Source organism: Danio aesculapii, chromosome 23 (genome assembly GCF_903798145.1).
Source record: "Danio aesculapii chromosome 23, fDanAes4.1, whole genome shotgun sequence".
In the NCBI taxonomy this organism is placed as follows: Eukaryota; Metazoa; Chordata; class Actinopteri; order Cypriniformes; family Danionidae; genus Danio; species Danio aesculapii.
In genome coordinates this window covers 41559221-41582111 of record NC_079457.1, presented here as the reverse complement: position 1 = coordinate 41582111, position 22891 = coordinate 41559221, and the positions used below count along the sequence as shown (strand labels likewise).

The 22891-nt window shown below is 35.3% G+C and overlaps 2 protein-coding genes across 2 annotated transcripts; one reads left to right on the top strand and one right to left on the bottom strand.

Annotated features, from left to right (window-relative positions):
• The first annotated feature begins 2069 nt into the window (after positions 1-2069).
• On the top strand, positions 2070-13888 carry tktb (transketolase b). Its single transcript, XM_056449179.1, has 14 exons — positions 2070-2323; positions 4784-4901; positions 4994-5107; positions 6237-6334; positions 7706-7897; positions 8116-8243; positions 8347-8543; positions 9650-9814; positions 11327-11483; positions 11598-11728; positions 11826-11909; positions 12094-12190; positions 12809-12928; positions 13066-13888. The coding sequence occupies exons 1-14, from the start codon at positions 2220-2222 to the stop codon at positions 13236-13238; spliced, it is 1878 nt and encodes a 625-aa protein (XP_056305154.1). The 5' UTR covers positions 2070-2219; the 3' UTR covers positions 13239-13888.
• A 638-nt stretch (positions 13889-14526) lies between these two features.
• Positions 14527-16827, bottom strand: tnnc1b (troponin C type 1b (slow)). The gene is made up of 6 exons (XM_056449183.1): positions 16637-16827; positions 15705-15735; positions 15441-15587; positions 15081-15195; positions 14853-14989; positions 14527-14761 (listed from the first exon to the last, which is right to left on the bottom strand). The coding sequence occupies exons 1-6, from the start codon at positions 16658-16660 to the stop codon at positions 14730-14732; spliced, it is 486 nt and encodes a 161-aa protein (XP_056305158.1). The 5' UTR covers positions 16661-16827; the 3' UTR covers positions 14527-14729.
• Positions 16828-22891: the final 6064 nt, after the last annotated feature.

The following is a 22891-nucleotide window of genomic DNA, read 5'->3' as shown; positions in this document are numbered from 1 at the left end:
CTGTCGTGACCCAGTATATTTTAGTGTAATAATTAAAGATTAAGATAAGCTAAATCGATAACATAACTTTCATTTGTTTTTTATGAACAATATTAATATTCATATTTGCCATTATTATTGAACATGAAAATGCTTGTGGTATTTTTACAGTGCATTGTCTAATGTTAACAAATCCAGCTCTTGCATTCAGTAATTTAGTAAATAGTGATAAATAAATGCTGTCAGCATATTTTTCATTGTTAGTTCATGCTAACTAATGTTATTAACTCATTTTAGCAAATAAAACCTTTTATGCAAAAGGTAACCATTCCATCATAGTAAGATTTAAAAGCTTAGTTTTATGATCACATGTAGTTACAAACAAAAACAAAATAACATTAACATTATTAATAGGAAATGTAATAGTAACTCGTGTCTAGCTTGTGTTCATCTCGAAAAATAAATAAAAAGTTCTTCTATATATACTTGAGAATTAATTCAAAATTAGGAGAATTCACAGCAAAAAAGATGTTCATGACAGGGTATTTTTACAACAATACCAACTAAACTGTATTTTATATACATATGTAAGTACGTTTTTGTTGTTGTTTAAGGATTTAGCTAATTTAGAGGTCTTAAAAAAGAATGTATAAATTTGTAGACTCCATGACCCAGTATATTTTAGTAAAATAATTAAAGATTAAGATAAATCAGCTAAATCTATAACATAAATTTCATTCGTTTTTTCCGAACAATATTTTTATTAATATTTGGCATTAATAATATACATGAAAATGTTCATGCTATTTCACAGTGCATTGACTAATGTTAACAAATGAAGGTCTTACATTTAATAATTTAGTAAATAGTGATAAATAAATGCTGTTAGCATATTTTTCATTGTTATTTCATGCTAACAAATGTCATTAACTAATTTTAGCAAATAAAACCTTTTATGCAAAATTGAGGTAAAGTTGGTTTTATAGTCGTATATTCGCTCAGTGACAACTTGTGACAAGCTCCCTTTAATGTTTACCATGGTACTTTGAATATTCGGTCAGAAATCACATGTAAATAGGACTTCAAAACAACATTAGCACTATTTATTTCCCTTTGAACCATGTTGTATTTGATAGTCATTGGCTGCTGATAAGATTTCACCATTTACAATTTGTAAATAATACTTAAATAAAAAATAATTATTAAGGAGAAAGTCCAAATGTGTGAATGTAAAACCAACTTTACCTCAATTTATGCAGAAGGTAACCATTATATTAAGATTTAATTGCTTATTTTTATGATCACGGTCATGTGGTTACAAACAAAAACAGAACAACAACAACAACAACATTAATAATAGGAAATGTAATAGTAACTCACATCTAGCTTGTGTTCATCTCGAAAAATAAATAAAGTTATTCTATATATACTTGAGAATTAATTAAAAAACAGAATTCACTGCAACAATACCAACTAAACTGTATTTTATGTGTATATATATATATATATATATATATATATATATATATATATATATATATATATATATATATATATATATATATATATATATATGTGTGTGTGTGTGTGTGTGTGTGTGTGTGTGTGTGTGTGTGTGTGTGTGTGTGCGCGTGTGCGTGTGTAACCGTATTTAATACATTTGTAATTACGTATAAGGTTTTAGGTAACTATTAGAATGTATAAAGCTGTGTAGAGTATAATCTATGGGGTTAAATAGTTTCCGCACTCCTTTCCTCCAGACCGTCATCATGACTCGACGAATCAGTGATTCAATCATCTCAAGGATTTTACAACCGTCGCAACATTTAATCAGTGTAACCGTGCGTGCAGCTGAAGATTTCACTTAAGTTAAAAAAAAGAAGAAGTCCCGAGTACCTCTTTCATCCTTATCTTATATGTCGTGAGCTTTATTACAACAGAGGTCTGTTTTGTGTTTGCCTGCGGTCTCTACCCTGATCTGGCAACCTCACTTCAGCCATGCTGTTGCGAAAAGCCTGTCGTCCAATGGTTCGCCGCAGCGCATGAGTTGACAGCTGACGTCACGCGTCAGTTAAAAGACACACGCACCACGTTACCCGCGTCCCACACCGTACTCGGCTCTGGTGGTGCAGCTCTACTTTCAGCTAGTGTACATTTTACCGTAGAATCAGGATAGTTTAATTTCTGAGCTACAGCACTTGGGTTTATCTCACTGCATTTTCTCCATATACATCTGAACCATGAGTTACCACAAACCCGACGAGAAAACTCTGCAGGGCCTGAAAGACATCGCGAACAAGCTCAGGATTCACTCCATCAGGGAAACATGCGCCTCAAACTCCGGGTAAAGACGTCTACTCTCATTTAAAATCATTATTAAAGTCTTTATGTTATGCTGAACGACAGGTTTACAACTGTGTGTGCTCATTTATGTCGTTTGTCGTGCAAATGTTCACTTTACGATTCTGCACAGCACGTGAACTTGGCGAGGGGGACGGGCATGGAGCTCATGCGTTCTGTTTTCATTCGACCAGTGTAGTTCGTGTAAAATACATTGATATAATGTAACAGAAGCTGTACACAATGCAATATAACTGCTTTAACGTTGCTAGCATTACATTTGAAAGCTTTTGAGCCCATCGCGGCCTCGTAAAGATGACCACTAAAATTGGCTTAGCTCTCATCGCCGCTATAATTAGCACGGGTGTGTGTGGGGGATTTTAAGTGGGATTATAAAGTGTTAATTGTTGAATGTAAAAGTATCACAGGTAGATCTGCAACTGATTGATTATAACGATGCCCGATTCGTAAACGAGTTGTTCGTTTGAGTCGGATCTTTTCAGTGAGTGCGGATATTGAATCTGTTCACAGACCCGATTTGAACAGTGGGAGCGACATGTGATTTGTTGAAGCGATTGATTTAAATTGACGAGATTTTTGATTATTTATTTTAGAAATGTTACAAAAGTTCTGTTAATGTTGATTTTGTTTTGTCAGCAATCTAAATGGAGTCGTAATGAATTAAAGTTGAAAAACGAAATTTAAATGTATTTAGTTTCTAGGTTACTAAATTTATTTGCTGCGTTAAGTCACCATTTTAATACGCAATATACGTGATAAACACTTATATATGTTTACAGCTATGGAATTTCATGTCGGGTCATAGCAACGTGATCACGCAAGTACGCCCAGACTCGAAAGAATCGATTTGAACCGAACCGTTTAAAAGAACCGTTTTGCGGAAATGACTCTACTCATCACTAATTAATTTATACACGGAGCTCGCGTCTGCACGTTTCCCCCACAGGTTGTCACGTGGTGTCCGTTGTGCTGTTGGTTAAAGTGCTGTTATCCTCCATGATGCTATGGACTGATGAAAATCTAATTAAAAGCACGCTCTAAGTATGCAGCGGTAATGAAGGTTCACATGAAGCCTGCGTGAAAGGAAAACTTTGGCGTTGCACAATGTCTGCTCTGCAGTTCTCTTTTGTAAGGTAGACCAATTTATTGCCACAGAGGTCATTTCTCAACATGAACCGAATCCCAGAGGGGGGGTTTCTAAACATGCAGAGGATAAATCGTTGTAGATGAATTAAACTTTTTTTTTTTTTGTTGGACGCCATGTGTCAGTGGGGTTAATGAATTACAATACACCTCACACACCCTTTCTGACAATAAACATTCGTTCGTTCGTTCAAGTTGAGGATTTTCCAGTATTTTGAAACGTTTACCTGATACTATTTGTTTAGGTAATGACACTTCCTCATTTTCTGCTCCTCACTTTTATTTTGCTGTATGGTAACCAGTTTTTGTTCTTATTGAATCCTCAGTTCATACAAGGAAGAGTTTATCATGACTCATTCTTTTGTCTGTACCTTTTGCAGCCATATCATTCATTCTGAACCGAATCAGTGGAGAGTTTTCTTAACCCTTTTCATTATTGTTTTCTTATTTCAGCCTGAATGAGTCACTCTGTAGGACAGATATGGTAATCAATCAGTGGTGTTTTTGTCGTGAGGAATTGGGAGTAAACTGACTGATAACACAAGACTGCATGAATTTTGACTCACAATCAAAATATAACAGGATTTTAAATGAACTGTTTCATGGTGACTGAATTGCATGGGTGCTTTTCAAACTCTTATTGTGAATTTAAACCACTTTAGGAACAAAACTAACAGCTATACTGCATCCTAAGTTGAAGTACAAACATATGTTTTAACAATGTGTTTCAACTTAATTTTTTGTTAATAACCAATATTACAGGTTAATTTGACTGATCTAATGTTTTCAGTGCAAAGTAGAACAATGTACAGATCTGTCTTTTCTATGCAATTTCAAATAATGATTCTTTACAATACACGGGTTTGGAGTGACATGCACTAGATTTACTAATCTGATATTCGGATGATTATAACTTAAAAACAAACAACAAAACAAACAACTATAAAAACAACAACAAATTGCTTATACTTGCTCCTTGATCTATTACACTGTTGCTTCTTTATTTGAATCCATATCTACAAGCCTAATGATTATTAAATGAATCATGTATTATTTATTAGGTTTAGCAGTAGCTAAAGTCATTGATTCTTCTGATAAGGTCTATTACTACACCTCAGTCCCCAGTGAGGACAGGGTCATATTTTGCCCTCTAGTACCGGTTGCAATCAGGATTTTGGTTTTTGAAGTGAAAGATAACCTGCATGTCGGACTGGTCTTTAACATCCAGCATGTTTGAGCTGATGGTTAATGGTTGATTGATGCATGGATTGATGATACTGATGTGTTTTTGTTCTAACAGACACCCCACCTCCTGCTGCAGCGCTGCCGAGCTCATGTCTGTGCTGTTTTTCCACACCATGCGCTACAAAACTGATGATCCTCGCAACCCTTGCAATGACCGCTTCATCTTGTCCAAGGTGGGCTGGTGATTTATGCTGGATGGGAGCTTCCTTGAACTTGTTTGTTTCCTGCAAGTGCTCAAATGCACCCTTCCTGTTGCTGTTTTCAGGGCCATGCTGCTCCTATTCTGTATGCTGCCTGGGCAGAGGCTGGATATATTAAAGAGTCAGATCTGCTAAATCTGCGCAAGATCGACTCTGACCTAGAGGGTCACCCCACTCCTGTGAGTAGCACCGCATTTATAACTTAATGAAAAACATTTGTGGGCGACAAACTACTAACCATGGCAAAACAATAGACTTAACTGGGACCATAAATCAATGTATAGCGATTCAAGGATTCTTTTTAATTTTTTTTTTTTCTTTCACGTGGATCTTTTTGGCAGAGATGCCCAAACTAGGGCCTGCTGGCCAAAGTTGGTCTATTGTAACCTTTGATTTGGCTCGCCATCCCATCTGAGAAGAGGGAGAATTTCGGGCAGGGTTGTGGTTAATTGTTTTAATATAACATTTAATATAACATTTCAGTTGTTAGTTTTATTTTTAAGCTACAAAAAACAAATTTGAATTAAATGTTTCAATTAAATGTTGTGAATGAAGGCAGGTGCAGCTTGACTAATGTATTTGGCATTAAACTCCATGTTATAAATGGAATTCTTATGTTTTCATTATAACAGGTTAATTATATAATGTAAAAATATATAATTAATTAGTTAATATGCTTAAAGTAATGTTTTATATTTAAATAAACTAGAAAATTATTCATGGAAACTTTAATACAGCTTGATATATTTACCTTATATCCCCACGGTCCTCAATCTAGCTTATTTTGTTTGACCTTTCATAAGAAAAAAAATTGGGCACCCCTGCTCTATGAAATGGATTGAGCTCAATTTTTAACCAGCAGATGGTGCTCTAAGCTTTTTTCCTAACGCTCTTAGTGAGCATTAAGAAGAGCACCTGTGCTTTGTCATGTACTGTAAGTGGTTAAATGTACTTGCACCATGGTTTATATTCCACAGGATTAATGTAAACACAGCTTACTATGAACACTCTTGTTACTCGCTTAAACATTTTCATTAAGTTATAAATTATCAATGCTTGTTTTATGTTGCAGTTGTGTCTGTTTGTAAAGGGTGCAGTGCCATCTAGTGGTAAAAACTGAGTTCACAATCGATTCAGGAAGAGAAAAGCAATGCATTCAGATTTGCAATGCATGTATTGTCCCAGCATTAATAGATACCTGTTTAGTTTTTTTAATGATATAACTTCATTTTAAAAGTACAAGACATTGCTTGTTATATTAAGACTTAAAGACTTGTGTGTTAACACTGCCGTATCTGTTTGTTTCAGAAACTAGCATTTGTGGATGTAGCAACAGGCTCTCTTGGCCAGGGTTTGGGTGCTGCCTGTGGTATGGCCTACACCGGCAAATACTTGGATAAATCAAGGTACTTTGTGTTCTCTAGAGAGTGTTTCGTTACACATCATTTCACTTTTAGATATCAGGATTTTTACACCAAAAAAATACTCCTAATTTAGAAATAATAGGCTATTTTCTGTCTTGTTTTGACTGCCCTCATCGGAACACACTGATTGAATAGGCATGGCAGATTGTAGACTCAAGAAAATGTGCGCTGTTATGATTGGCTAACAGTTTTGCATATTTAATTTTTTTTTTAAAAGAGCAGCTGTGTGGGCTGGTGTAAACCTGTTGAATCATGTCATGTTTGAAAATTATAAACAATAAAATGAAGTAAACAAGACCAAGTTCATATTTGGTCTAGAAAGGCAGAAATTAGCCACGCTTATTCAATGAGGTGGCATATTCCACAACCTGTTGTTAGGCAAATTGTCTTCAGTATAACAGGTTTTAAACTAAAGTGAAAGTTTTGACTTTTGAAACCTTAAAGAATGCTTGTACAATGACTTGTTGTTCTTATATTATGGCCTACTGTATACCAAATGCAGTGCTTGAAATGAACCCTTTTGCTTTGTAGCACTGGTGCTCCTAACTTTTAATAACGTAGTCCCACCAGCCATAATTTAGTCGCACGCACCAAGAATTATGTGCACCGTTACTACAAGTTTTATATTAACAGATTTATTGCATTGGAAGTCATTTTGACGATTAAATAGATTATCTTTTGTAAATTCAGTGGCAAACACTGTTACCTGAAAACTGTCACACAGATTTTACAGCTTTAGGAGTCTTAACTACTCTTAGAAAATTGTATCACTAGTCAGTTATGTCATTATTTGTAACTTTAGCTGGTTTCTAAAACAAAGTCTGTCAGCATGCTTTTCTTTCTCTCATCTTCAGCCCTTCACTTGAAGGTGGGTCAAGCATTGCGGGATTTGTTTACTGTAGAAAGTTGATGTGATGACTGCTTTGAACTATTTCAGAGCACTGCGTTTCACGTTTTTAGGTGCAAAGATGCATTCTGCGAGAATGTTTCCTACATCTGCATCCAGTGAACATTTAACAGTGATAACTGGCAACAATTTTATCGCACAGATGCCCCCAAATATAATTTGAGGTCACGTAGGTAACGGTTTGGGCACATATGTGACCAAAACAGTTGCAATTTCGAGCCTTGAAATGGCTTGTGTACACTGAATTAAAAACCTTATATTTATGTGCTACCAGAGATCAAGTCTAACCAAGGTTTTAGTTCTTAGACCTGTGGGACAAGGTATGAGAAACGCTGTATTAGACCATATAAATAAACTAATAGCGAGCGTTGTAATAATGGAAATGTTCTGTTTGTAAAGATTCCATAATCCTCTAACTGAATGCATCTGTCTTATTGTGTCTTTAGCTACCGTGTGTACTGTATGATGGGAGATGGCGAGTGTTCAGAGGGGTCTGTGTGGGAAGCCATGGCTTTTGCCTCCCATTACAAGCTTGACAATCTGGTGGCCATTCTTGATGTGAACCGCCTGGGCCAGAGTGAGCCAGCACCACTGCAGCACAACGTGAACATCTACAAGGAGCGCTGTGAGGCCTTTGGGTATGATACAATTAACTACCTTTTTTTATTTCCTAAATCATACACAATCTCTCCAATAAGTAATTCCATTTTTGTGTATGATATTGCATACTGTGTGTATTAGGCTGTATAGACAACTAAGCAGTTAGTAGTGTAGTTCTTGCAATCATCCATTTGGAGCACAGCCATGTTGCCTTTTGATAACCCATTGTGTGTACCACCAATTTATTTTTCTTCAGCTTCAACACTTATGTAGTGGATGGACATGATGTGGAGGAGCTGTGTAAGGCTATGTGGCATGCTGAAGGAGTGAAGGGGAAGCCCACTGCCATTGTAGCTAAAACATTCAAAGGCAAAGGTCTTAAAGGTGATTAACACCACGATTGCAGTACAGGATGATGATTAACATTAATGATGTGTTGTTATGGTAATCCTCATAATGACCATCAGACTTGTGGTGTTTTATTCAGGCATTGAGGATCAGGATAACTGGCACGGGAAGCCGATGCCTAAAGATCGTGCAGAGGAGCTGATTAATGACCTCCTGAGCCAGATCCACTCTCCCAATAAGCCTCTCTACCCTCAGGCACCAAAAGAGGACGCGCCTCCAGCTGACCTGTCCCCAATCCATCTGCTCACAGCCCCAGAATACAAGCTTGGAGACAAGGTGATAAACTGATGCTAATTCTGTCAAAGTCCCACTGCATTAGTACCAATTTGACGCTTGCATTTCAGTAATGCAACACTGCCACTTCTAAAGTTGAACAGAGTCGATTGGATAACTGCTCATTGGCGACTGCTTTCAAATGCTGCTGTGCATATTTTTGTGAACATTCAATGAAAAATACAGTTGCTATTCAGAGGTGTTCATATCACTCCATTCACACAGCATGTCAGTGCAAGCTCTTGTTGCAAAGTGTAGACAGATTCTTATTTTTTGTAAAGGGTATATCAACAGGTTGCACTGTAGCTGAAGTCATATCAGCTTTGTTCATTGAAAGGGGAATTATTTGATCAGTTGAAGTTGGCTTCAAATTTCTTATTGCCAAGTATACAATGCAAAGTTTTGGAAGTGATCCAGGAACTCGTACAGAATTGTGAAGTTTTTATAGAGTAACCAAATATTATTCAAATTAAAAGTTACTTAATTTTTAAGGCAACATTAATAATGATTTGTATTTGATATATGCAGCACTTGAAAATTATCTTATATCAATATAGCTGTGACCACCTGCTTGCACAGAGAACATGCTTCTCAATCATGGAGACATTTGTGAGATGTATTAATGTAATTTTGTGTTGTGTTCGATGGATCCCAGGAAGAATAGCCACTACCTTGGTAGTGGCTAATGGGGATCCTGATTAAATAAATAAATGATTCAGAACTTTTTTCAGGTGCTGCGTTATATATATTCATGTGCTTGCTGCAGCCATGGCATGACAGCACTATTTCTTACACCAGAATGAGAGTATAGTTTCTAGCCATAGCTGACTATAAAATGGAAACTTTTTGATTTTCTGTCAGACGTAGTACACAATGTTACTACAGGAGAGTCCAGCTTTAATAGGGAAATTATCAAAACTCTCTGGTCATTGGAGTGAGATGCTAATGGTCTAATCTGATTCAATGGTCTATGCTAAGCTAAAAGTGCTTCCGCCAGTCACTGAGTCTGTTTTTCAAAAGTTCATCTCTTTTAAAAAAAAAAAAAAAAAAGGATACGTAACATTTTAATGGAGGATCTCTTAGTCAGTTGATATGGTTTGCCCACTCAGATCTCCACCAGGAAGGCTTACGGTGTGGCCCTGAAAAGGATGGGTGATGCCAGTACTCGTGTGGTGGCACTGGATGGAGATACCAAGAACTCAACCTTTGCTGATATGTTCAAGAAGGCTCATCCTGATCGCTACATTGAGTGCTTCATTGCCGAGCAGAACATGGTGTGTAACTCTGTTTTTCCTTTTTATGCTGACAGGTCCTGTTTTTAATGATTACAGAAGCCTTTTTTTATTGAATGAACTCCCTTAAGGACATTATTAATAAAGAGACACCAGAATTTTTTTTAAATTATCTTCTGTATTAACGCTAAAAATCTAATTTAATTTATGTATTTATTTGTTTGTTGTTTTTAATAGTATATTTGTTGTTATTTTAATTATATATTTATTTTGAAATGTTCTTGCCCTGAAAATAGCCTTGGTTTGCTGGCATGGCATTAAATATAAAATACATTACATTACTTTATGCTGACCGTTAACAAGCATAATAGCAAAAAAAGTATGTTGGCTGACAGCGTGTGTCATGTATGTCACAGATGAATGATTCTGTAAACCGTTTGTTTGTAGAGCTTTGACAAGTTGAAGGTGTGGTGCACTATTTTTATAGTACATTGTAAAATACCTGACCTCACCCATTCAAATGTTATCTGTTACTGTTCACTTTCTGACTAATATTTATCACTGACAAGTGCTTACTCAATAGAACATGACTTCCCACAATCAGAAAGACTTCCTCTATAAACATTGCATTAGTCTGAATGTAAATCCCCTCGTCAGGCAGCGCTGGAGCAGTGTGAGAGCGGACCACAGCGCATCAAACAAACCGTGTTAACAAAAGAAAAATACACAACTGAAGACACTTAAATGCTCGTATTTGCGCTAGATCTGTGATGCACATCCATACCTTCATGCTTTAAGTTACATTAGGCTGTCCAGTGACTGTGTTCAGTCCGTTACAATCACAGTCAGGCAGCGTAATACACAGAGTGGAGCAAAGCGCATCAAATGATCAGTAATTAAAAGGGGAAAAAAAAAAAATATATATATATATATATATATATATATATATATATATATATATATATATATATATATATATATATATATATATATATATATATATATATATATATATATATATATATATATATATATATATATATATATATATATATATATATATATATATATATACACTTTTATATTAGACACACATCTGATGCTTGTATTTGTACCAGCTCCACACCCACAACTTCACGCATTGGGTTAAATTAGGCTTTACAGTCTTTACATCCATTGTATCTGTTCTGCCAAGCGAACGGAACAACCCCCGTGACATCAGACACAGCGACATTCCAGGATGGTGGCGCCCTAGGTCTAAAATCTATAGTAAAACATGCGGTTTTCTTCTAAATAGTTACATTTTAATATAGTTTAATATATTTTCATTAAAGTGGAGTCCAATGTACAAAAGGGAAACTTGACTGAGTGCTTCATTTCATTATTTATTAATTTTTATATATATATATATATATATATATATATATATATATATATATATATATATATATATATATATATATATATATATATATATATATATATATATATATATATATAAAAATCTCTTGTAATATTGCATATCAAACCTATTGTTATTCTTCTGCTGTTCAGGTGAGTGTGGCCATTGGTTGTGCCACTCGTGAGCGCACCGTTTCATTCGCCAGCACTTTTGCCGCCTTCCTTGCTCGTGCCTACGACCACATCCGAATGGCAGCCATCTCCCAGTCTAACGTCAACCTGGTCGGCTCTCACTGTGGTGTTTCCATTGGTAAGTGAAATATGGTGGTTATTGTTCATCCTAATGTAATTTTTTTGGTCATCTCTTCGACTGTCCCTTTTCTTGATTATTGAAGCATTTAATCATTTTTGATTATTTAATTAGGTGAGGATGGTCCCTCACAGATGGCTTTGGAGGATCTTGCCATGTTCCGCGCTATCCCAACATGCACAGTGTTTTACCCTAGCGATGGAGTGTCTACTGAGAGAGCTGTGGAGCTTGCAGCCAATACAAAGGTGTGGTTTATGGTTTTAACTTAGTCTTATGGTTAGTTATTACTCTAATCATAATGTGCTGTTAATTAGCTCAGTATTTATGCTGTTTTCTTTTTAGGGTGTCTGTTTCATCCGAACCAGTCGACCTGACACTGCAGTCATCTATAATCCTGAAGAGAAATTTGAAATTGGGAAAGCCAAGGTAAGGAAAAAATCAAACAACAGAGTTTCAAGCTACATCAAGAATTAGTTAGCAGCAGTGCTGAAACTTATAAAGGAAATTAATGGCTTTAGTAATTCTGTGCACAAATATAGGGCCTTTTTGTCTGACAGCTGTGAACGGTCTGCTTTAAGGGCTTTTCTTAAATTCTCTTTCTGTCCTCTAGGTGGTGCGGCAGTCCAGCAAAGATCAGGTGACCGTTATTGGTGCTGGAGTCACCCTGCACGAGGCGCTGGCCGCACATGACCAGCTAGCCAAAGAAGGTTTGTTCTGCATCCACTGGCTATGATACTGTATTACATTAAAATGAAACTGAGAACGTTAATAATTTGACCATTATGTATCAAGACTATTGAATCTTGCATTTCAAGTTGGCTATAATTTATTAATATAGATAAAACCATAAAAGATCTTAAATATGGAAGTGTATAATTTAGACTTGAATTGAAGAGTTGAGATGTAAAAGCCTCTGTGTCAGATGTTCTTATAAAATGAGCATCTTTCCCAGGCTCCTGCTTTTACTTTAATTCCGATTTAAATTCTCTTCATTACCTTTTAAGTGGAATAACTCAATCATAAGAGGTTGAGAAATGCTAATTTTAGAATAAAATATCAGATGGCACTTTTGGATCTGAACCCCCTTCAATTGTTAATATATAGTGGTAGATGAAACAGGGGAATGACGTGAAGAAATACATTTTTTTTCCCCCCAAGAAGTTAAAAATCCAAGTGATCAAGTTGATTTTTCTAGATGTTGTAATGGACAATTGTATCTTATTGAGAAACGATGATTAAGCAATAACTTTTTTTTTTTTTTTTCTTCTCTCTCTCTCATACTACTATGGTGTATAAAATTGTGACGTGTTCTCTCTATTTGCCAGGTGTGAACATTCGGGTTATTGACCCATTCACCATTAAGCCCCTGGATGCCTCCACTATTGTGGCGAGTGCTCGTGCCACAGGAGGAAGAGTGATCACTGTGGAGGACCATTACAAAGAGGGTGAGCTGCTCTTTCCAACCAAATAATAGCAATATTAGCGGAAAAGAAAATAGTCTTCTCACTTGTTTTTTTTTTTTTTTTCCTGAGTATTTTGTGCTGAGAGGTCTTTGATGTTGCTTGCTCTGCTCTCCTTGTAGGTGGTCTGGGCGAGGCTGTTCTGTCTGCAGTGGGTGAAGAGCCTGGTATTGTGGTGCACCGGCTGGCCGTGAGCCGTGTGCCCCGAAGCGGGAAACCGCAGGAGCTGCTGGACATGTTTGGTATCAGTGCCAAATGTATTGTTGCTGCCGTCAAGCGTACTTTCGCCAACTGAAACTGTTTGAACCACCCTGAGCTACACCCATCCTCTTTCTCCACTCCTAACCCAGACCCCATAGACAAGCTCACCACACAATCCATATCATTCCAGCAGCTCACGGCTTGAGGATACACCTAACTTCTCAGTGTGTGTGAACTTAACATGTGCATTGTAGTTTACAGAGTGTCCTTCACAGCTCTGAAATGCTTCCATTTTTGTGTCATCATTGGATTTGCCTTCTTGACAGCTTTAAATGCTACTTTTAAAAGAATATGAGGTTTATCAGAGTGCATAAATGGATTTGATCAGAATGAAAGTTTAGTTGACACAGACTATTTCAAAAGTCATTTCATCTTTCCTTGCATTGCTTTTGGCTATGCTTCCTGTAATTACAAGCTAGTATCATGAACAAAAAATATGTTTGACAATGCCTGTGATGGTGCTTTTAGGGAGTAACAAAATAAAACTAAAATATATATCCATTTTTTTTAAACTGCTGTTGTGTTAACCACTGGACAACCCAGGTTTGAACATGAATGGTTTGGTTTTGGTGACGATGAAATGTCAGGTTACTGAGACGCCCTCACTGTTGTTGTTGCTTGTTCACCTATAGTTTTCACTCAATTTGGTGTAATGTGTTAATAAATTGAATTGCCCATTCAAAATGCTTATTTGCTTTTTTTATATGTGCAGTGTGTGTATATAAATGTACATCATGAAGAGCCTGTTGGTTAAGGAAGACGATGTAGGTAAATAAATGTAGTTGGATATACTACCAATCTTGTACTGGTAATGATCAAGCATGTTTGTCTCTGGAGAGCAACTGTGTGGTGCAACGTTTTTTTTTTTGTTTTTTTTTTACTGGAAGTGAGCAGAACTTTGCATTTAGTTTGTGATACGGAAATTTCCAGACAAATATTTCATAAAGCCCAGCAAACAATTTTGTGTTCAATAGACATCTAGCTTGGCCAAAACAAGGTAATCTAAGAATAGCCAAATTAGACCGACTTTGTGTAGTCATTAATTTCTGTTTTTATTGCCTAGTTTTGGCCTATTCTTAGACATCTTTTAGATTCACTGACAGCCCAAATTTAGATTTTTAGCCAAGATGACTAAAGACATCAATGAGACCTCTTTTAAATAAAACAAAATGCTTGCTAGGAGCAATTAAGTTTGCGTTCAGGCCTGCGGCCGTGTAATTTGGTGTTGGACATTTTAGAATGTTTTCAAGGGATTGTATTTGTCAGTGTATAGGAGTTAAGACCAAACACATTTTCTCATGTAAGTGGACGCTAAAAACCAATTGTACAGAAAATGTTTTTACTTGAGCACAAAAACGAATAATTTGGGGAGCAGTATGACACGAGTGATTCATTTAAACAACTTTTCAGAACTAAATGAAATGCAGGTAATTTTCCGTGCTTTCTAATTGAGTGTCCGTGTGGTGACGTCAGAGAGGCAGGCAGCATTGGTTCAGGGAATGAAAGGGTTTCATTTGGCGGGTATTTACTCGACACCCTTCATAAAGTCCAAGAACTCTGTTGGGATGTAAGGTAAATGCAAATCAGTATGTCGAAATGCATATTTTGAGTAAATATCCACAATAGAGTGCTTGCTGAATGAATTTACCATCGTAGTCGATCTTGCCGTCGTTGTTTTTGTCTCCGTCCTTCATGAGCTCCTCGATGTCATCCTCAGTGATGGCCTCACCTGTGGACTCCAGCATGTTCTTCAGTTCATCCAAGTCTATGTAACCATCTCCATTTCTTATCACGACAACAACAAAACATGTGGTTTTGTAATAGATTTAAATGGTAATTTGAGGCCAACCTTAACATGTTTGATAAAAATTCATACTTATCAAACATGCGGAAGACTTCAGCCAGTTCTTCCTCTGATTTTCCTTTGCTCTCCTCTTTCATACAGCGCACCATCATCACCAAGAACTCATCAAAGTCTACTGTCCCGCTTCCTACATCACACAGAGACAACCAGAAATCAAATCCCTATTCTTACACTTCTATAAATAAAAATACATAAGGTTATGTTAGCACCTAATGATCGGTAGATATTTTAAACATATTAATACTTGGAAAAGTAAAAAGTTTTTATTTTTTTGCCCCAGCGACAGCTTTTGTAACATTTCCTTTATTTCTATGAATGTACCATAAACTTGAGGAGAAAAAAATGATAGGCTATCTTAAAAGAACGACATACCATCTTCATCTACTTCGTCTACCATTTCCTGAAGCTCTTCTTGAGTGGGGTTTTGGCCCAGCATCCTCATCACCTTCCCCAACTCCTTAGTGCTGATGCAGCCGTCTTCAGCGTCCTGCACGAAAATGTCGAACGCAGCACGGAACTCTGCCAGGTACAAGCACAAATGTCACATCAAAGACATTTATAAGTTAGGAAGAGAATGGTCATTATGTAAAATCACACCAAATCCAGCAATATGACAGATTTTAAAGAGGAACTTACCATTCTTCTGCTCCTCTGTCAAGTTCTCCACCTGTTAGGTTCAAGAGACAGCTCAAAATTTGGCTCCAGTTGACTCAGAACTAAAAATACAATTTGTTGTAAGACTATATAGCTTGTCGTTCATCATAGACCGACGAAGGCCTGTGTTTTACAGGAATGACAGCTGTCACTCGCTTAACGGTCTTCAGACACCAGACACCCTCATTGTTGAATGCTACAACCTCAGTGCCCATGACCCTTCAATATTTCATCAGCTTCAACCTACACTTTTCACCAGATTTGTTGATAAATTATTGAGCAAATCCATTTTGACAGTGTTTCCTGTGCCATTAGGTTCTACGCCTTTAAAAAGGCTCCAAAGTAGCTCTCTCAAATGTCCCGTTTATTGATTTAACCTTGAGTGCTAACCTGCAGACAGCGCACTCATTGATCTGTCTGGTTGATTATTAGTTATAATGCAGAAATCTGCCATTTAGAGAGGAAGGAAATGGTCAAGGACAGGTAAGCTGTTAAATTAACATTTATTAATGTTTCATTTTGCTGACATTTGCATGCAAAACTATTTATGGGACATATTACAGGGTCACTTTCCGTACAGACAGCCTGAAGGGGAGTTAAATGCTCATACATTTAAAGACAACATTTTTAATTCTACTGTCAAATTATTTTTCAAATATTTCCCAAGTAATGTTTTAGATAATTGGTGGTCATTAGACAACAGCGAATGAGATAAAATAATCTCTTAAAGGGCGAACAATATTGGCCTTAGCAGTTAAACTTTTTTATTACTAAAAGAAAAAGACTTTCTCCAGATGATAATAAGAAATACTGTGAAAAAAAAAATCCTTGCTCTGTTAAACATCACATGGGAAATATAAAAAATAGTAATAATAATTTTGTCTTCAACTCTAATTACTGTGCCCATAACTTACCGCTGCTTTATATACATCATCCATGGCGGTCCCGGGTTTGGATTTTTCTTATTTGAAATGGTCAGTAAAGTCCTCACAGGTAATCCAGCGCTCCTCTCTTCACGGCAGACACAGGACAAAGAGTCCCAGGGCCACCTGCCTTGGCCTTTATGGCTGGAATGGATGGCTTAGAAAAGACAAAGGCTTTTGTCACTCCCCTTCACTATCAGAGGGAGAGCGAGAGATGGGTGAAAAAGGAAAGGGAGCGGGGTAGAAAGGGGTTAGGGATGGTATGGGCTATAAATAGAGGAGGAATGTCAGAGACAACAGGCAGGAGAACTCGAGTTATGACAATAAGTCCTTGGCACTGATCTCTCTGGCAGCCTAAGCAACAATCCCATATCAGGATTCTAAACTTATCCACTGGTCACCTGCATTTGCCAATCATTTGCTGAGCACCATCATAGCATCACAGCTCCATTCCTGTGCCAGGCACTGGTCATATACGCATGCATGGACATGGCTGTAACCAAAGAGACCAGTAGCACTTAATCAGTGCTTGGTTGAAGGCAAATAGCTTAATATTGCCCTTCCAGTAGGTTTCTTTGGCCAAATCATATAGAAAATAAAGTTACAGCAACTGTTTGAATGGACAAATGCTGTGAAGTGAAATAAATAAGGTGTGCCTGAATAGGTACTACATTGGATTTAAATTTACTTCATGAACTTGTATATAGTGTGAATACGAGCATTATGAATGGTACTATATCCACCATGTTCTCATTATCACATGAGCTTGTCAGTTGTGTCGCTTCACTCCCATTTCTAAATTCTCTTGCATGGCCTTATGGGACAGTAAAGTGTACATTCGATGCATGCTTCAGAGTCTTGCTGGAAGCAGTAGGTCATCCGGGTACTTCTTGCATACTGAAAAAGTTCTGTCAGGGTTTCTGCAGTTTACTGATTATCATGTTTGTACAGACATGAATTTCATTCTTCTGCTGTACACAAAGATAACACTATGAGAAATGTGATTAACCATTGATTTGTATAGTAATTTTATTCCATTCCAACATGTTTTATTTTGTGTTAAAAAGAAGCAAGGCAAGGAAGAATTTGGACAAAAAAAGCATCTGCTAAATGACTAAATGTAGAAATTGTATTTTTGAAGAACATTAATTCAACTTTTTTATAAACTGAGGTCTTTAAAGGGTTTTAAATCAGTGCAAAGAAAATGTCATTCATAGAAATGGCATAAAATGTCACATGCATGTCACATTATAAATAAGATAACATATAAGAATATTAAATTAAATGTTTTTTCTGAGATATTTAACAGCCTTAAGTGAAATGCTTAAATGTCAGTGTAGAATGAAAACATTTTCTACATTTACATTTCTGTCCCTATTCGCAAATTTTTCCTCATCAGATTTTATTGCAAAGTTTGTGAAGTTTTAAATTAACGCTGATGTTTGTGTCTTTATGAAAAGTTAAAAACTATTCTGTATTGAATGCTTTAGTGCAGTTTTAATGAAATGTTAAAATGTATTATATGTTCTTGGCTTATGTATCCAAGTTAAACACATTTCTGAGTAAAAGATCATGGGAAGCATCTAATCTTTCCAGTTCTAAGATGGGGATATAGAAACAGCTGATTTACTATGACGTCCCATTACCTAAATTCCACCTTAATTTCTATAATTACGTCCAGAGTTGGAACCTTACTTACTCACATTTTTTGTCTTGGCTGGCCGATAACATATTTTCTTATTTTGTGAAGTCCTCACAACAAAAGACATTCAATTTTTAGCATTTTAAATGTATGGTCATTTAGAAAATTTTTGTTTCTTTTAATTACTTATTCCCCATGTAGAAATCTCATTCATGCCATGAAAATATATTCAAATAGCATATATGACATACAAGTTCATAATTGGATTTTGCAAAAAAATATGTCAAATATGCAATATATATTTCAAAACTTACACTTCACTTACACAAATCTTTTTTCAACCATTATATGTACATATATGTTCAAATAGATTGTATATATGTTTATTTATATGGTTAAATTTGTAACTCCAATAGTTGAAAAAAAAACAAATAAATAAATTATATATATATATATATATATATATATATATATATATATATATATATATATATATATATATATATATATATATATATATATATATATATATATTATTTTGCTCTTTTTGCATTTTAAATGTATGGTTATTTAGAATATTTTTGTTCATACATTTGTAATATGTGTAAAATTCAAATGTAAACTTGTACATCCAGCCTGATCTTACGAGGAAACGTAACTATTTTACGTTTTGTCAGTTTAGTGGCTAATTCAGTGAGTTCAGTCGTACGAAAATGTACAATTTCAAAAAGAAGGCATGGAACACAACCTCGCCCCTAAACTCAGATCGTACAAATTCATACGAAATAGCCACTAAATCAAAAAGTTATGAATTGCCGTGTGATTGTGTTGGTATATCATATATGTAATTTGCATATTTTGACATTTATGAGATTTCCATCTACATCCTATATTTTATGTCATAATCATTGACATGTTAGCGTAAAAGAATCAATCTTAAACCAATGGCTCCAGAGCTTACATCACGATGATATGCTATGCTATTCTGGAACCCTCTGGCCTAAATAAAGAACCACCAACTAGCCTTGAACCTTCCCTTAAAAGACTACCAGAGCAGAAGATCACAAAGCACACGTACATACAATTCACACACAAATAGTGGGAAAATTTAATAATAAGTTTTGAAGTGCAAAGATTTGCATTTCATTCACAAGATTTCCATTCTTGAAGTCTAACTGATGATCAGATTTTCATTTTCTATCTGTTTCTGTGCATAACCGCAGCCACCTCATGCTGAGAGCATGTAACAGCTGAAACACAGCGCTGGTTCAGAGGACGTGTTTGGGACAGAGGGTTGGACAGCGGACAGGTCAGCAGAACACACTCACACTGACTCACGCAGGACAGACATTTGTATGAGAAGTGACAGTCTGGCAAAGTGGTTTTGGCAGATAGCGTAAAATTATAGATACTGTCTTACTTTTACCCACTGTTTGTTTTGACTGTAATACAGGGCTATCCATTTAAAAGAGTGCTTAAGGAAGCAGAGATTCAGGCTTAAGGAAGTAGAGATTCATCTAAACACTGTCTTAAATTATTAAAAGTAAATTTAGTAAACTGTAATAAGATGTTTATATTAAAATTATGAAGTAATTTAATTTATATATTAATATTTATTTTATAAATAAACAATAAATGTAAATCTTTAGGAACATGAACATAAAAATGAAATAAAATTAAATCCAAATATGTCAAATTACATGGAAAAAAAAAAAAAACATAATTAAAACAATATTAACATAAGATCATAATAAAATAAAACTAGTGATGGGCAAAGATTAATCACATCCAAAATAAAAGTTTTGACATAATGTGTGTGTACAGTATATATTTATTATGTATATATAAATACATGCATGCATATAATTCAACATTTTGTTATTAATAATTAGATATAAAATATATATGTATATGATACAAATTATATAGAAATTTAAATATACATGTAACAATGGTTTTGTATAGTTTGTCTGTATGTGTATCACATATACTTAATACATATTTATGATGCACAGACATATATTAAATCAAAACAAACTTTAATTTTGGATGTGAATAACCTTTGCCCAGCACTAAATAAAACTTCTAATATCTTTAATAATATGACTTTAAATCTATAATGATGTCTGAATCCAATTAAAAACAATATTCATTAAAAAAAAACATTTTTGTGTTAGCCTCTGTTAGTTAAACAACTTGTAAATCGCCAAAATTATTTTAAATCTATAATGATGTCTGAATAAAAATCAGATTAAAACTTTTGTGAAACCATAAAAATAGCATGATGATGCCACAAGGTGTGGATGTAAAAAAAATATGCTTCCTATGTCAACATGCACAGTTGTTGCCCATTTTGTTCTACATGTTGTCTGAGCAAATTTAAACAGTCGCATGGCAGTATCTCACTCTGCCGTGATACTTTATGGTGTAAATGTAAATGCAAACAACCTCTCCCTACACATTGTGACCCTAAGAGCTTGTCTGTTTGTACGTGTATGCGAGACCTTCATCCAACCTTAACTCTGACCTTTATAAACATCCTCCTTTCCTACCCCACAGTCAATTAGACATCTCAAATCTTTTATTTCAATATAATTAGCCAAATTAGTACTGAAATTGAATAAAAAACTATTTGGACACAGCTACAGTACAATGTAAGAATGTCTTTTGGTTCAGAATAAAAAAAACATCAAAAGCAGTTAAATTTAGGGCTGCCACTAATGACTATATTTATATCAATGAATCCATCGACTAGTTTAGCTAATTAAACAATTGATTTTATACTAAAAACCAATAGTTTTACTTTGGATTGTTTTATTTAACTTGCACCTTTGTCATTCAGTCAAGTACCATGAAAATGTACAAATGTAAACAAGCCCTTGATGTCACAATCGCCAGCGAACTAATCCTGGTAAAATTACATATCGCTAAAGAACTACAAATCCGCCGTTACATGGACTACAGATCCAGTCGTGCACCACACACTCACACCTGTTCCGGTTGTCTGCTGATTACTAACACACACAGCTGAAGATGTTCAGAACTGATGACATGGATTTTAAAGCAGCACAGACACACATACTAGTTGCAGAGTCTTGTTTTACTGTTTGTGACATTACGACGCATATCCTTTGCCTTGCTTTTCTGTGTTTTGACCCTTGCTTTGTTTTGTTTGTTTTACGTTGTCTGCTTCCTGCCTTTTGACCATTCGCCTGTGTATTGATCACAACTCTGGATTGCCTGTATACATCTGTTTGTTCCTGTATTGACCATTGCTTGCATGACCATTCTCTGCTGCATTTGGATCCGCACTTCCTAGTCCCATTTAAATTACACTTGACAAAATTTAAAACCAAGACTGTAAAATAAAAAGGATAATGGAAAAATATGTAAACAAATCTAATAAAAATAAAATAAACAAAAAATAATGGGCATGTAAATAATGTGAACAGCAATACTGTATATCCACATGTTGAATAGGTCATTTATGCACGCAATGAAATGCCTTTAAATCAGGCAGCAGTAAATTAATTAATTGCAGTAGACTCCATCACACCCTCACAGATAAAGCTAACATTTACAGTTCACTCGACATGGAAAATCTTTACTTCACCTTGGAGCATTCTATCATGGATTTGTGCTACGCTACAGATTGCGGTTTTGTCACACACAGACGAAATTCAGTGTGACGTTATATAAACGAACTTGATTTAAGCATGATTTATATTTACATGTTGCAGACTAAAATGCAGTTTGATAAAAAGTATGCTCCCTCCTCAGTCCACTTTGCATGGCTGTTGATAAGAGATAAGAGAAGCATACAAAATGTGCAGAGCGGTGGATCACCTAACTTAGCCTGCGTTTCCTCAAACACTCATTCACTTGAAAAGACAGCACACCAACAATTTCTCTGACAACAAATTTGGAAGGGTTGTGCCTACAAAGTCTAAGCTAATTTACTAACCAAAAACCTCTAAGATGGCTTTGCCTTCTCTGGTGGAATATCATCCGTAATAGCCACTGTACACTGTCAAAAATGTTAAATTAGCAGTTTTTTAGCAGAATTTTGTAATTCATGATTTTATTTTTCTGCATTTATTTATGCTTTTCAATTGCATTATGGGACTTTGATCTTTCTTCTTACAACTTTTAACCTTGAAAAGTTTGAAAAAGTGGCCTTATTAAAATTTTTAATAGTTGAAATTGATACATTGTCTGGGTTGGTGTTGTATTTTATGGTACAAAAACCTTGTGATAAACTGCCAGTACATTTTCTGTTATTGTAAACTTATTTCTCTATATTTTTTTCTTATTCGTTATATTATTTCAATTAATATAATTTTTTTGATTTATATACTAAATGTCAATAAAAATGTCTACTAAAATGTCAATAAAAGTCACTTTGTTAAACTTTAGAGTTGAATTTTCAACATCAAAAGTCGACAGAGCAAAAATCAAGGTCCCATAATGCAATTCAGAACCGTAAACAAATGGAAAACACTTGTGAATCACAAAATACAGAAACTGTTAATTAACAGTTATTTTTTACAGTAAAATGTATTTTTGCTGCCTGAGTATTTTACATTTTGTCAGTTTAGTGGCTA